The 15,482-nt window shown below is 61.8% G+C and overlaps 1 protein-coding gene across 1 annotated transcript in view; it reads right to left on the reverse strand.

Moving 5' to 3' along the window:
* Positions 1-15,482, reverse strand: part of LOC135891441 (ATP-binding cassette sub-family A member 2-like) — a 73,472-nt gene continuing 57,990 nt past the window's right edge. Inside the window, exons 2-9 of the mRNA XM_065418996.1 lie at positions 14,714-14,807; positions 8,864-8,975; positions 7,345-7,511; positions 5,521-5,648; positions 3,508-3,612; positions 769-954; positions 152-370; positions 1-12 (exon numbers count right to left, since the gene is read on the reverse strand). Coding sequence (XP_065275068.1) covers positions 1-12; positions 152-370; positions 769-954; positions 3,508-3,612; positions 5,521-5,648; positions 7,345-7,511; positions 8,864-8,975; positions 14,714-14,807 — 1,023 coding nt within the window. The remainder of the gene's footprint in view (positions 13-151; positions 371-768; positions 955-3,507; positions 3,613-5,520; positions 5,649-7,344; positions 7,512-8,863; positions 8,976-14,713; positions 14,808-15,482) is intronic.

A 15,482-nucleotide genomic window follows, 5' to 3' on the forward strand; every position in this document is an offset into this window, starting at 1 on the left:
TTACGCCGTCTGCTGGCAAGGTGGGAGCAGATTGGCAGAGAGGGCAAGGCACGTACCCAGCTTCCCCCTCCAGCACGGGCAGGCCCAGGTGTCAGAGCAGGGGCAGCCGCAGACATTCTCCCTCCCTCCGCCAGGCAGAGGTGCCACTTACCCTGCTGACGACTTTGTGCACGTCCAGCTGCTCCTTGAGCTCCATGGCCAGCTGGGTGAAGTGCTCCCGGCGGACGCTGGCGCTCCCGTTGCAGACGGTGGCCCGGTAGGCCCACAGCCAGGGCTGCCGGCTCCCAGGGACAGTCAGGATCTGCTTCAGTTCCTCCTGATCCTGGTCACAGGTCAGGTGCTCCAGCACCGATGGCGTGAAGAGGATGCTCTGCGGGAGAGAGGACGTGCTGTCACTCCCTGCCTGGGATGGCTCGGGCTGGGACAGCCAGACTCTTCCAAAAAGCAGAGGGTTCCTTGTATTCTGAGCAGCCCCTCGCTTTCCCCTTCTGCCCAGGCAGCAGGGCACGGTGCCAGGCAGGGATCTGTTCCCAGCTCTGCCCGGACTCTGGGCATGTCCTTCACGTGGGAAGGACGGAGACTCCAGCCAGAGAGCCCCATGGTCCAATTTGGAGCGGTGGGGAATCCCGGCCAGAGACACTCTGGGGGCAGGAGTCCCAGCCAGAGGCCCGTAACCGGTGGGGGTGAGTCCCCTCCAGCGTGGGGCTAGGGAATACACACAGCCGTCACACCGGAGCCTGCCCCCCACAATTGCTCGCAGCCCCTCACCTCCATCTCCTTCACAAAGGCCTGGGGGCTGTAGGAAGCAGAGGCCTCGGAGGGTGCGCCGGCCAGACCCAGGGCCTGGGACAGGAGGTGCAGGAGGGCCTGCCTGTGGGTGTATCTCTTGGGGTCGCGCAGAGCCCTGTGGATCAGCCCATCTTCCAGGTGCCTCCACCCGCCCAGGAGGCTCTCCTGGAACCAACAGGGGGAGAGGAGGTGAGGGGACTGCGGCAGGAGGCGAGATCCCTGGCAGGGTGTGGAATGAAGAAGGCCCCGTGGGGCACTGACAAGAGGCCCACATGTCCCCCAAACTTCTAGCTGGCCAGAGAAGAACAGCAGCATCTTCGCTCCCTCAGCCTCGAGGCCTGGCCAGCAGCAGGCGTGGGGCAAGGGGACCTCAGGAGAGACAGGGGAAGGGGGACCACTGGGGCAGGTACAAGGAGAGCTTGGAGAAGGGTGGAAAGGGGGAAATGACCCATGGGGACTTTGGGGGCACAGAGAAGGGGAGATGGCAGGGAATGGGCCCTGGAGACCTTCAGGGGCAGGGGATGCCGGAGAAGTCTGGGGACAGGGATAGGATGGAGCACATGGCGTCATCCGATGGAAGGAAAGGGCCTGGGGCTGAGGGGAAAGATGTAAAAGAGTGATGGGGTTCAGGGAGAGCTGGGGGCTCAAGGAGGGGAGACAGGATGGGGATTTAGGGAGAGGGTGATGCGACGTGGCAGGCATGGAACTGTCCGCAGGGGCTGAGGGGGAAGGAGACATCCTCGTGGACTGGGAGCGTCGGCTGAAGCGGGGAGGGAGCAGTCAGGAGTGCCTGGCGGCGGTGGGGGGATCTGTCCAGTGGGTCCAGGCACCTCCATCTTCCCCAACTGTATCCAAAGAAGAGACCCCGCCTGTGAGAGCCTCTGGGGCAGCCTTCTCGGGGTGGAGGGGAAAGAGTCCTGGTCCCAGCAGCGCGGGCTCAGGCCTAATTGGAACGAGCGAGCCTTCCAGCTCATTTCACACAGGCTGCATGCGGGTAGCAGTGACTGAAAGAGACCCTGGACCGGCCCAGACCGGAGCCAGGGGGAAAGGCTCCGTAGCCAGCCCCCATCCCACGACTGCACTGAGGAGACCGGAGCCTGAGGGCAGTGCAATGGGGTACCCCAATCCCAGCCCCTGTACTGAAGGGTGCCCAGTGCCCTTTGCAAAGGGCCTCTCGAGTTCGGGGAGAGCTCCCTGCCTCCCACGCCTCCAGAGTGAGGGGCAGGGAAAATCCCCCCCATACAACACGAGTACAAGAATCCTGCCTCAGTATGGCCGGCGGGATGAGGTGACCTCTCCAGGTCCCTTCCAATCCTGCCTTGCCATGGTCCTGTGACGGACACTGCCGTGGGACGGCTCATGCAGGGCGTAGGGCCAGCTAGATGTCGGAGGACGCGCTACCCGCACAGACATGCTGCCGCAGTGGGAACACAGGGCTCAGACTCCCTGGGGAAAGCAGCCCTCCCCGGCACAGCCTCTAGCCCGCGGGGAATGAGCCAGCCCCAGCCCGGCTGTGCCATTACCGGCGGGAGGCGCACGGCAGGGAAGTGACCCACTGAGCCAACGGCAGAGCCAGGAGCAGAGCCAGGAACCAACCCCGGGCTCCCAGTCTCGTGCTCAGGCCACTTGACCAAGGCTCATTCCGGGAGGGCAGAGGGGTCTCGGCAGCTGTCATTGGCTGGAACGCAGGATGCCCACTCCCCACTCCATCGCCGAGAGGGGGAACCAATCCCCCCCCAGCAGGGCCAGAGGCCCAGCAAACAGGACTGGCTTTGGTACTGTTCGTGGTGCTGACGTGACCCACATGCCGGCAGGAAGCGGAGGGGTGGATGCTGCAGGGACCTGCTCTGGGCTGCAGCTACCTGAGGACTGTGATAATCTGGAAAGGAACCGTGCTGGTGTGGGGCAGGCAGGGAGACGGTGCTGCCAAGCAAGCCCCAGCCGCCACGCAGCCTTCCTCCCAGCCCTCTTTCCCCCCCACACTGCAGCCAGTCCTCTTCCTCCTCCCCCCTCCCCCCCCCCAACTCCAGGACCACGCAGCCAGCCCTCTTCCCTCCCAGCCCCAAGGCAGCCAGTTCCCCCCGTCACACCACCACACAGTCACACAGCCAGCACTCTTCCTGTCCCTCCCCAGCCCCACCACGCGCCCGACCCTCTTCCCATCCCCCCGCCCCTCTGCCTCCCCACAGCCTTCTCCCTGGCCCCTCAGATAAGAGCAGGGCAAGGGACTCTCAGCGCTCATGAGTGACACGAACCAGACAGTCTCAGCTGTTTCCTTTCCGAGACCCACAGCCAAGCAGAGCATGCGGGGGGCCAGCATTTGTTTTGTTGGTTTTGTTTTCCCCAGGTTTTAGTGCCTCTGGGAGTCCCTTACAGAGCTGAAATAAGGGCCGGCCCCGCCTCCCTGGGGTGTCCTGGCTCCCAGCGCAAGGACAGAAGCAGGGGACTGGCTGGAGACCCAGGCAGGCAGCAGAGCCACGCAGCAAGAGGTGTCCTGGGCTGGAGAGCTGCCCATTCGGCGAGCACGGGGCGATAAATGGCCGCTCCAGCACTCCTGGGCCCGCGACGTCCCAGACGTTCCGCTGCCCCCATGAACCTTCCCCTGCTCCCGTCACCCCCCTGGCTCCACTGTCAGGATCTCCCTCAGAGAGCGTGCCCCAGCTCAAGCCATCTCCTGCATTCCCCCCACCACCTCCCGACCCGCACCTCTCTCCTCACCTCCAGCTGGAGAATCTTTTCCCCAGCGCTGAATCGGTCCCAGGGCTCTCTCTCGTGGGCGTCATCCGCCGAGGCGGGCGAGGAGCCGAAAAACAGGCGATAGACCTGCAAGGGGAGAGCACGTGGAGAGATTATCACCGTCTGCAGGGACAGCCATGGGAGGAGATTGCTGAGACCTCGGGGGGGGTCGTCTAACCCACCAGGCCAAGGCCAAGGCTGGAACCTGAAGCGATAGAAACTCAGACCTGACGTTGGGAGGGGAGGTAACCAGTCAGAATGACTGGCTGAGCACGAGGAGGAGCCCATTGTCGGCCATCTGTAAATCAAGCTGTCCTAACTATAAAGGGAAGGGTAACAGCCCTCCTGTGTACAATACTATAAAATCCCTCCTGGCCAGAGGCACCAAAATCCTTTTACCTGTAAAGGGTTAAGAAGCTCAGGTAACCTGGCTGACACCTGACCCAAAGGACCAATAAGGGGACAAAATACTTTCAAATCTTGGGGGGAGGGGGGGAGGCTTTTGTTTGTGCTCTTTGTTTTGGTGGTGTTCGCTCTTGGGTCTAAGAGGGACCAGACATGAATCCATGCTCTCCAAATCTTTCTGAACAAGTTTCTCATATTTCAAACTTGTAAGTAACAGCGAGGCAAGGCGTGTTAGTTTATCTTTGTTTTCTCAACTTGTGAAATTTACCTTTGCTAGAGGGAGGTTTATCCCCGTTTTGTTGCAACTTTGAAACTAAGGCTAGAGGGGGTTCCTCTGGGCTCTTTGAATCTGATTACTCTGTAAAGTTATTTTCCATCCTGATTTTACAGAGATGATTTTTACATTTTCTTTTTAATAAAATCCTTCTTTTAAGAACCTGACTGATTTTTCCATTGTCCAAAGACCCAGAGGTTTGGGTCTTTGATCACTTTGTAACCAATTAGTTAGGATATTATTCTCAAGCCTCCCCAGGAAAGGGGGTGTAGGGGCTTGGGGGGATATTTTGGGAGAAGAGGAACTCCAAGTGGCCCTTTCCCTGTTTCTTGTTAAATCACTTGGTGGTGGCAGCGTACCAGGTTTTAACCTAAGCTGGTAGAAATAAGCTTAGGGGGCTTTCATGCGGGTCCCCACATCTGTACCCCAGAGTTCAGAGTGGGGAGGAAACCCTGACACAAGCCGAGGTGTCTCCTGCCCTAGCTCAGCCTGACGTTCCTGGGTTGGACGCAGAAATCGCTGAGTGAAGCTCTGGCCGGTGCCGGGCAGGGAGCCCTCTCCACTGTTGCTGCAGAACCAGCCCTTCTCCTACACCTCTTGGATTCCCAGCCCTGGGCTCCTTCCTGGGGCGTGCCCTTCTCCTGTCCGGCTCATCTGGTTGGCATGGACAGAGCCACGGGGCACGAGGTCTCAGCCTGCAGCTATGAAGGAGAGATGAGTCTCAAGGCAGTGGAGGGGGAAGCCGGGGAGCAAGGCTCCGGAAGAGGCCAAGGAGCGTCTGTGACTCTCCGGCTGCCTGTGAACAAGCCACTGCACCACAGCGAGACCAATTCAGCCACTCCCAAACTGGAGTGGCATTGGGACCCCGTGCGCCAGCTTGCAGTGCCCCCGGTTTGGGGGCTACTCAAATGTGGCTTTCCAGCCATTTCCAAGCTCTCACAGACTCAATTCAAATTCACAAATTACGTGACCACCGTGAGCTGCGACAAGCTCTCAGCCTTGCCAGGGGTCCGAAAGCGAGAGGAAGCGCCATGTATCACTGCCATGGCCCTGGGATCACACTGCATAACCCCTGCCCGTCCCTGGTGCCCATGGCCATCGGCTAGCTAGATGGGTGCTGTGTGCCCACCACAGACATTGGATAGCATCTGACAGAGAGGAGGCCTGAGCCTGACTCATCCAGGGCAACTCCCGTTGGCAGGCAGGGTGGGTACTCAGCACCTGGCAGGATCGAGCCTTCTGTCCTTTCATGCCCTCCTGCCCCATGGCCGTGTGGCTGCGCTCCTCAGAGTGGGGTTCCCCGCGCAGGCACCTACCTCCTTGAGGTTGATGTTGGAGCCTAGCAGCAGCTGGGCCGTCTCGTTGGGCAGGGAGAGGTTCCGAGTGAGGAAGCGATGAAATTCACTCTGGTCCTTCACCGCGGAGCCCAATGTGAAGCCGGACGCTGGTGGGGAGCAAGAGAAACACCGCGACGTTAGAGGCTTGTGCCGCCCTCCACCGAACACGTGGGCCAGGGCTGGGCACCGCTCCGCTGTGCGGGGGAGATTTCTCGCTTGGGCCCATCCGAGCTGAATCCTGAGAGCCGGTCGCGCTGGGCACGCCAAGAGAGCTGGTGGGGCTCTAAGACATGCTAGCTAGCAGGGGTTGAACCCACACCTAGGCTTTAACCCCTTTCAAAAGGTAATCGCTGATCATGGCCAGTTCTAGGTGCCCCTTTAGGATTGAGCATGCCAGCTGCTCTGTGTCCGCAGCCCCCCCAGCACAATGGGGTCCTGGTCCGTGGCTGGGACGCCTCGGCGCTACCGTAATACACCTAATAAACAACAATCCCAATATAAACGCCGTCATCCTTGCCTGCAGTCGGTGCTGTTTTACACCTTGTTAGTCAATGCATGGGCTAAGCTCACCTCGTTCTCCTGGCCTGGGCAGGCAGCAATGCCCCAGGGACCTGGGAACCAGGGCCTGAGGCGGGTACAGTGCGGTAGCACCATGCCACTCACACAGGGAGGCGCCTCCGAGATGCTTTGTCAAGACAAGGATCCTCAGTTCCCCTTTCCTTTGCTCTGTGCAAGTGAAACGTTCCCTGGAACGGCCGCAGGGCGGGTACGAGCCACGGGCACTGGGGTGAGCCCTCGGCCCGTCTAATTCTGCTTGAGCAGGGGACACAGACACAACCCCACGTGGCTTATGTGACCAGCCCCCGGGCACGAAGAACGAGCCGTGTCTCCTCGACAGCAGCTGTGACAGCCCCCATGAGAAGCCAGCGACTGGGACGCCACCGCGGGGACAGAGGCTGATCTGCGAGAGGAGGTTTAGCTGCCCGTGGTTTGTCCAGCCCAAGGGGCCAGACTGACCTGGTGAAGGCTCCGGAGGGGAGCGGCGCTGGGTCAGTCAAACAGGTCTCAGGGAGAAGTGCCCCAGGTCCGGAGGGGGAAGGAGGAGAGGGGAAGGAGTGGACCCCAGCACGTTAACTGCCGGCACTCAAGGCCTGGCAGAACACCAGCAAGGCCCCAATTTGCCCCGTAGGTTTAAAGGTCACCCTTCCAGACCTGCTGTGGGCACGTGACAATCCGCTCGGCGGACCCTGTCCCACGGCTTTGCTGCCACCACTACAGCCCCTCAAGCTCTCGCTCAGGCTCCAGGCCCCACAACCAGGCCCCAGAGAGCACAATGGGAGAAGCCCAAGTGTTGGGCCTCAGCTCAGGTCGGCAGCAGCCAAGGGAGCCTGGCAGTGCGGCTGGCAGAGTGGGGCTCCCCCCAGCCCAGCCCTCCCTGCTCACACTCAAGAGCAGGAGACACAAAACGATCCAGAGACGGCTGCGTCCCTGCCCCAAACTGTAGGCGGCTCCCCGCACCGGGATGCAATGACAGCGCTGCAGAAATGGGCCCTGAGCTGTGGGGAGGCTCCGAGCCACCCAGACAGGGACCTGGACTCCGTGCCGCGGGGCCATCCCCGTGACGGCTCTGCGAATGGCAATGCTGCTATTTCCCAGGGTTCACCCAGCTCCCGCTGCCAGATCCCCGCCTGGGCCTGAGCCCCAGGCCTGCCACAGCCCAGCCAGCTGCCCCGGGGATGGTGGTGCCTCATCAGTGGCGGGGGGGGGGGGGGGGGGGGGTTAGGCCCGTGGCCTCGTCCCTACCTGCCCGGCTGTCGAAGTGGGTCTCCATGGAGCTGGGCTCGCTGTTGCTGAGGGACTCCAGCTGCCGCCGCAGGGACTCCAGCTCCTCCTCCAGCCCAGGGTGATTCGGGTCGAACAGGTTGCTCTCTTCCACCACCTCATTGAGCCGCTCCAGGAGCTGGGTCACGCTGGGGGAGAGCGGAGAGGAGGGGCCTTAGCACAACCAAGGATGGCCTGTGGGAGGGGGCACCTGGGAGGCAGTGCCCCTGCCAAGCACTGGCCAGGCTGATGACTAGCAGGGAGGAAAGCAAACGGGCTGCCAGGGTGAGGGTCATTGGTGGAGCAGGTGTGTCTTCAAGGGAGATCCCGCCTCCCATCAAGGGGTCAGCCTCCCTGCACACCCCCAGGACAGCTACCTCCTCCCCGCCTGCCCCTTACCCCTGTCCCTGCCGGACACTGTGGGGTTGGGACTTGCTGGGCGGCAGAGCTCATCTCGAATTCAGCCAAGTCTCTGAGTCAGCAAGTGAAGCCAGCCAGCTGCCATGGGCCCACGTGGAGCTCAGCGCTCCAGCACCATCGCTGGAGGCCCGCCTGCTCCCCCAGACCACCCGCCAGCCCTCCCAGAGCAACAACACTGCTCTCTGCTCCCAGCACAAGGCCAAGCCAGCCAAGCAGCACTGACGAGAGGTTCAAGCGGGGGGCATGGCCCTGTCTGATCTGGGGAAGGTGGGCACTGGGGAATTCTGGCCAAGGAAATGAATGGAGGCAGGCGAGAGCCGTAGCCGCGTCCAGGGAACGCTGGCTCAGCTGCACAGATCCCAGAGGGAGGGAGGGATTTCATCCTGCTGGGAGCAGCTCAGAAAGGACAAGTCTACAGAGAACTGGCTCTTCCCTTTGTCAGACACCCGGCATGAATAGGGGACATGGCGAGCGGGTCCCCTCCCCATTGTATTCCCAGGCTCCTGGACAAACCCAAACCCCGAGGACGGCGAATGGAGGGCAGTTCACAACTCAAAACCGATCCAACCCAAAAAGCGAAGGCCGTCATGGGCCAGGAACGCGCCTGGACTCAAGCACTAGCCCCAGGGCTGTGCCGGCGCACGCAGGCCAGGAACTGAAAGCAGTGGGTCTATTTTCATCTTCTCCGAGGAGAGGTGGGCACCCAGGGAACAAACAGCAGCAGAGGGTGAAAAATAAATCGGGGCTTCAGTCCCGATGAACAACTCCGCATTTCTGCAGGGCTGTCAGGCTAGGAATCTGGGGACTTAGAAAGAGGAACTAAATAATCCTGCCGGTGGGTATTATCGGCGTTGCTTTATAGATGGGGAAAGAGGCACATGAGGGGAAGTGACTTGCCCATGCCATGCTGCAGTCCTGTGCTTTAACCTTTTCCTCTCCCACCTGCAGCCATTTCAGTGTCCTTGTAAACCCGTACGCAGCCAGCATGAGCAAGGGAGAGGGCATGTGTCTGGACGCCCACCTGCGCACAAAGCGGACCCAAGGCAAACAGACAAGCCGTCAAGGAAAGGGACGGACTCACGTGGAATTGGAATACTGCAGGAATCCAAACTCATCTCTCTGGCCATCGGGGCATAAGGACTGCATCACCGGCAGGATCCCAGCCGAGGTGAGAGGGGCTGCTGTGTAGAAAGCTGGAGAGGGAGAGAGACAGTACAAGAGAGAGAGGAAAGATATAGGGGGACAGGGAAGGGGGGGGACAGGTGCAGGGGAGACAGACACCCAGTTCAAAGAGAAGCATGAGTGTTGGATCAGTACGATTATTGGCTAGTAAGTTATCTCCAAGTGGAAGGTAAGAGGGTAAAGGTCAGAGGTCGCGGAGCCCCACTCTGTCATGTTAACCTCTGTGAGGTGCCCAGTGGGTCTCCCCGGCCGGCATCCAGGAGCCAGTCCTGCTTTCTCACCAGGACCCTGCATGGGGCAGCTGGTCCCACCACAGGGCCCTTCTGTCACGGGGCCAGGCCCCACAGCGGTGTGGGGCGCTACGCTCATCTCCAGTTCCCTGGGGCACTTTTAAAGCCCCCTGGGTCCAGACTGCAGGGGCCTGCCACCCCTCGCTGCCCTGAGCGCTCCCCAAGCCCCCAGCTCCCAGGAAGCAGGGGGGCCCCCGGGGAAGCTGCAAACCCAGCGGCTGCTCTGATCGTCCCGGTAGCGAATCTCAGATGTAGGGTTGATTTTCAGAAAGGTGGGGGGTGAACGGGGCACAGGGTGAGAGCAGCCGGTGCTAGAAGCCCCTGGGGCACTTTTGAATGGGCCGCGCCCCTGCCTGGCTCCCTCAATCTACGGCTGGCCGAGGCGAAGCACGGGAGTTTTATTAGGAAGCAGAATTGGTGAGGCAGCTGGGATGAGAACGTGTGAAGGGGGGTGAGGATGTTAACAAGCGACCTTTCTCTATAACTCCACCGTCAGCCGCGACTAGCAAAGACACAGCCCTTCCCCACTTTGGGCCATCCCCCAGCCCCGCTGGTGCATCTCCCCAGGTTCCTGTCTCGTGCGATCGCTGTTCCCAGAATGAGCCAAATATTCCAAATTAAAATAGCAGAACCAGCGTACGGCTGGCGTCAGCTAACGTGCCCCAGATAGGGGAGGGCGGTGAGCCCACGGAAGCCACCAGGGACACAGCTGGGCTTGGCTCTCATGCCCACGGCATGGCCCCACTGCTTCTGGGCCGGCCACAGGTGGAATGGAAGCACCCACATCCAAGGGTGCTGGGGCGAGTGGCATGCAAGAGCAGAGGCACCGAAGGGGCGAGGAAACCGGGCAGGGATCCAGAGGGGACTGTTCTAGCGACCAAGAGCTGCTAATAATCCCATCTCTGTGCTCACAAAGAGCAGGGTGGGCCCTGGCAGTGAGCCCCCTCCCCTGTGTGCCAAGGTTGGGGGGGGAGGGCCTCCCATCTGAGCTGAGGTGTGTGGTGGGGGGAGATGGGGTCTGGGGAAGAGCCCCTCCCATCTGAGCTGAGGTGTGTGGTGGGGGGAGATGGGGTCTGGGGGAGAGCCCCTCCCATCTGAGCTGAGGTGTGTGGTGGGGGGAGATGGGGTCTGGGGGAGAGCCCCCTCCCAGCTCCAGGCACCCTGTGTGGTGAGCGGGGTGGGGAGACGGGGTCGGACGGCGAGTCCCCTCCATCTCCAGTCACTCATCGGGACGTCACATTGTCTTGCTGCTCAGTTACTCAGCAGCGAACTCCCACTGGACGGGCCGTGGGAACTGGGGCTGGCCCAGCTACTCCAGTCCTGAACCCGGGCCTGGAGCAGCAGAGACAGGGCTCCGTCGCCAACTGTTCAGACAATTTAAATAATAAACCCTAACTCCTGGCTTCTGTTCACTAATGTGGTTAGAGCCAAGAGTGGCTCTAAAGCCCCCCTCCCGTCCCACCCCCACGGTGGAGCTAGGGCTGTGTTCCTAACAGCACTGCAGAGAGGCAGGGACTGGTGAAGAGACACACACTGGTGCAGATCCGTGAGCCTCGGGACAGACTGGGATTCGATAAGGCTGTGGGGCAAAGCAGCGAACCAGGTGGGACACCAGACACCAGCCCGCGGCAGGCTGGGGTGATGGGGATCAGGGACAGAGTCATCTCCAGCGTACAGCAGCCCACGGAGCCCGAGGGGAGAATCGGAAAGGGGCTTTGCACTGCAGAGGAAATAATGGGCAAACTATGGGGGAGAGGGCCCTGGCTGCCCCCCTGAAACAGCCCAGCTCAACCCTGGGGGTAAAACCCACTTGTGCCTGCACGGAGTCAGAACAGCCTGGGCCAGGCCCAACGTGCCTTGGAACAAGTTTTAAAAAAAAACAAAGTATTTTACCTCTTGGAGAGAGAGAGAGAGAGACACACACACACACACTCGCCTGCCCACCCATCCATGTATGTACACATACATGCACACACCCACACGCACACAGGGCCCATCCCCACTATAAAAGCAATGCTATCAAGGTCCCAGTTACAACACAATTGTCCCCAGGCGTGATTCCACTGGGGTTCAATCTTCCAGCGTTGGTGGCCTCCCCCAGTCCCGGCGCCTTGCATAGAGCAGGCTGGCACACCGCCCCAGGACACTGTCTCGCACAGGTCAGCTCTGGCCGTGCTATCCGCACGCCGGGAACAACCGTGCGGTTACCAGGTCCCCCATGGCAGCCACTGCCACGGTATAGATGAACGCAGCGAGGGGTCTCCAGCTCCTCCCCGCAGACACACAAGGAAATGCGAGAGACAGGAATAGTGCACTGCTTCTTACCCGGGTTAGAGCACAGTTTGCCCCAAGGGGGAACACAATGGGGCTGGAGGGGGGGACCAGTCTCTCCCCCACCGCTCCCCCTCCTCCACAGCTGGGCCCCTGCTTTAACCCCTGCAGAGCCCATGACCCAATGGGCAGAACCTGTTCAACCCAGCCAAGCTCAGCAGCGACTGTTAAACTCAGGAAGGGGCCCGGCCATGTAATGGGGCCCAGCAGAGACAGAGAGGAGGGGGAGGAGCAGGGAATGAGAATTGTGGCTGAGTCAGGAGCCTGGGCTGACCGTGGCACTGGGGGACTCCAGGAAAGATGGTGGGTCTATGGCACAACCCAGAATGGAGCCTATGGCTGTGGTACTCTGGGCAGGTTCCTTTTCACCCGTCCCCACGGGGGTGGGAGGAGGAGGAGGAGGGATGAAGGCTCGGGTTAAGTAAATGTGTTAGTCAAAGCAGCCAAGAAAGCCGGGCCACCATGGCTGCCGTTTCCCAGAATGCTTTGCCAAAGGGGAGAGTGGGAGCGCCAACCCAACCGACAACTTACAGACTGGAGCATGCAGTGGCAGCGTGGAGGAGAGGCAGACAGGGGAGTGATGATGGGGAAAGAAAAAGAGAACGTGTGTGAGAGAAAAACAAAACAAAGAGCACAGGTCAGAGATGGGGGCCCCGGCTCGCGGGCAATCACAGCCTGGCCGGGCGTGCCTTCTCGCCAGCGCCAACGGCGCTCCATGTGCAGGGACGGCTGAAACAGGCTCAGGACACCATTACCCTCCGCCATGGCCTGCCCCACTCCCAGAGAGCCAGGGCACCGCACTGACGTGTCCCAGTGCCCCTTCCACTCTGCCCCACCCCTCTCTCCTCCTCCCCCGCCCGCCCAACCCCCATCAAGCCCTAGCAAAGCTGCCTCATTTCCCCAGGCAGCAGCCAGGGGCTGAGCTCTCTGCTGGGGATGGGGGGTGGGGGGCCTGGAGGGGGTGGGGTGCTGCAATAGCGAGGAGCAGAGCCCGCTGGAACACACCTTCTATCCTGGGGTTCTTGGCTGGCCCCTCATTCTGCAGCCAGTTTCCGCCAGCTTCCCTCCCTCTCCCCCAGCCTCCTCCCTTGGCAGGGGTGCCAACCCCTGCATCAAGGCACCTACCAGCCTGACAATGGGGCAAGGAAGGACTTTCCCTGGGGGCTGCGGGGTCTCCTGCCCCTTCCTATGGGAGCTGGCCGCTCACACCAACAGATGCTGGCCCCGAGGGAGCCCTGCTGTGAGCCAGGCAGGCAGCGCAGCCTAGTGGCTAGGGCACCGGACTAGGAATCAGGACCCAGGTTCAGTTCTTGGTTTTGCCACTGACCTGCGGCCTGACCCTTTCACCTGAGTTTCCCCTCTGTCTATTCAGACGGGGCGCTAGGTCCGTGCAGCGCCTGGCGCAATGGGGTCCCAATGGCATTCGGGGAGTCTAGACGCTAACGTAACAATGATAAAACCTGGGCTGGCAATTCCTGTCCCTGCATGCCAGTCTCCACCCTCATCCGGCTGGAATGGCAGAGCCTGCGGGGAGCTGCCCCGGTGCCTTGCAGCGCGGCATCCCCGGCCAGCCCGGGGGAGAGCCCTGGATTCTTATTGGAAGGGGGAATCTTGCTGGAGCTCTGTTTTTCCATAGGGGCTGCTCCTTCAATGCACCAGCCCTGGGGGATTGGAGCAGTGGACAATGCAGCCACTTTACAAAGCTCACTGGAGTCAGGCGGGGGCTGGGAAGCCCCCGGGCAACAGCTCTGCCCCTGGGAAGAGCTGGCCTGAATTGCATGGTCCGACTGTACTGCCAGGTTAGCCCAGGTGAGCGGCACACGGGGGTGAGCGGCTGGGTTAGCCTAGGCCGGGTGCGAGCAGCCACACTGCCCTGGCCTGCCCGAGTTGCTGCACTCCCCTGGGCTGGCAGCGGGAGGTGGTGTGTGCGGGAAGGCACACGGGAGGTCTCAGCACTGGGGGGGGGGGAATGGGAGGGGGCTGTCTGTTATGCCCCGCCCCTGACGAGTGAGGAGGCCCAGGCTGCCCGGGAACGGGCAGCAGAGGGGAGCTCTGGGCACAGCCAGCCAGCGGCAGCGAACCCCGGCTGCTCATTTCCAGCCACCCACCCAGATCCAATTAGGAGCCAGCACATGCCCAACCGCTGGAGACGGGTCACAGAGAGTGGGGCCAGCTGGGAATTCAGTTACCCTCAGTTAGCGAGGAGGCTGACCCCTTCCCAGCACCCATCTCTCTGCCCCTCCACAAGCCCCTGCTGTGGCCAAGAGCAAACAGAGCCTCTGGGCCTCCCACTCTGATGAGGCCCCCCATAGTCCCTCTGGCACCCCCTGAGCTCACACATGGTGCTGGAGGGGAATCCAACACCCACCCTGACCGAGGGGAGCCAGCCAGCAGCCCTGGGAAAGGGGGCTCACCCCCAGGAGCTACCCTCCCCGTGCCAGGCTCTTTGCCTTGCTTTCCCAAGCGTACAGCGATGCAGCTCAGCCCAAGGATGCCTGCCCAGGGAGCAGCTGGGATGGGCTGGCAGAGGCCCCTCCAGCCTGCTGGCCCCTGCGGGACACGCTCTCGGTGCCCCGGAGGAGGGCGGTGCAGGGAGGGGGCTGGGATATAGCCAATTGGCCGGGCTGCTGCAGGGAAGTGGGTTACCAGAAGGGTGGGGCTGTAAGCTGCCCCAAGGAGCAGTGGGGGGAGCTGCCGAGGGACCCGCTTGCACGTGCCCCCGCTCCGCTCCTTTGTCTCTGCACTGCGCCCCCATCCCCTGCTGCAGCCGCACGGACAGGGTGACCACTGGAGGAACATCCCGCCTTCCGGATCCCTGCAGCCTCTGGCCCCAGAGCCACTGCCCACCTCGACCACCAGACCCTCCCACTGACCCCCGCTCATCCCCACCGGGCCTCCCAATGAGCCCCGTCCCTGCCCAGTGCCCGAGCCCTCCCCAGGAGTGTTCTCTAAAAGAAGGATCTGCTTGGCTGAGAGGGAGGCGACGGCTGGGGGTCTGTGCTATCACTGGGGGGGTATTTCCCTGTCTCACCCCCCAGGCCCCCCACTTCTCTCCCACCCGCCGCCCCTAGAAGACAGGGCATTGCCCTCCAGAGCGTCCCGGCACCTTCCCCACGGCCCACACTCACCTTCCTTCACGGGGATGGTGGGCTTCTTCTGCCGCAGCCCCAGGAGGATGAAGAAGAGGACCAAGGGGATGAAGATCTCGAAGGCCAGCACCCACTGAGGACAAGACAAAAAACACAGGAGACCGTGAGGTTCAGGGCGGTTTTCTGCCCCCCACTTCCTGTAGGATCCATCCAATCAGCACAGACTTTGCTCAGTTTCTTGGGGGCCAAACTGCTCCGTTAGCCCCATTTACGGAGATCGCTCCCCAGTGCGCACACTTCCAGTGGGACCCCACTGACCTCCCTGGACCAACAGCAGCCAGGGAGCAGGAGACGAGACACAAGCCAAGCGTCTCAACGCCAGGGCATCCTGGCCTAGCAGGCAGGCAGCTTAGGGGAGCAGGGCCCAGACCCTCAGAAGTATTTAGGACAGGGGTGAGCAAACTATGGCCCGCAGGTCGCATCCCCGCTCCGGCGCTCCAGCCGGGGAGCAGGGTCAGGGGCCGCTTCTAGCGGCTCCCGGAAGCAGCAGCATGGCCCCCCTCTGGCTCCTACACGTAGGGGCAGCCAGGGGGCTCTGCACACCGCCCCCAGCCCAAGCGCCGCCCCCGCAGCTCCCATTTGCTGGGAACCACGGCCAATGGGAGCTGCAGGGGCGGCGCCTGCGGATGGGGCACCACACAGAGCCGCCTGGCCGTGCAGGAGCCGGAGGGGGGACATGCCGCTGCTTCCGGGAGCTGCTTGAGGTAAGTGCCGCCTGGAGTCTACACCCCTGAGCCACCCCCCTGTG

The sequence above is a fragment of the Emys orbicularis genome, chromosome 18, assembly GCF_028017835.1.
Source record: "Emys orbicularis isolate rEmyOrb1 chromosome 18, rEmyOrb1.hap1, whole genome shotgun sequence".
NCBI lineage: Eukaryota > Metazoa > Chordata > Testudines > Emydidae > Emys > Emys orbicularis.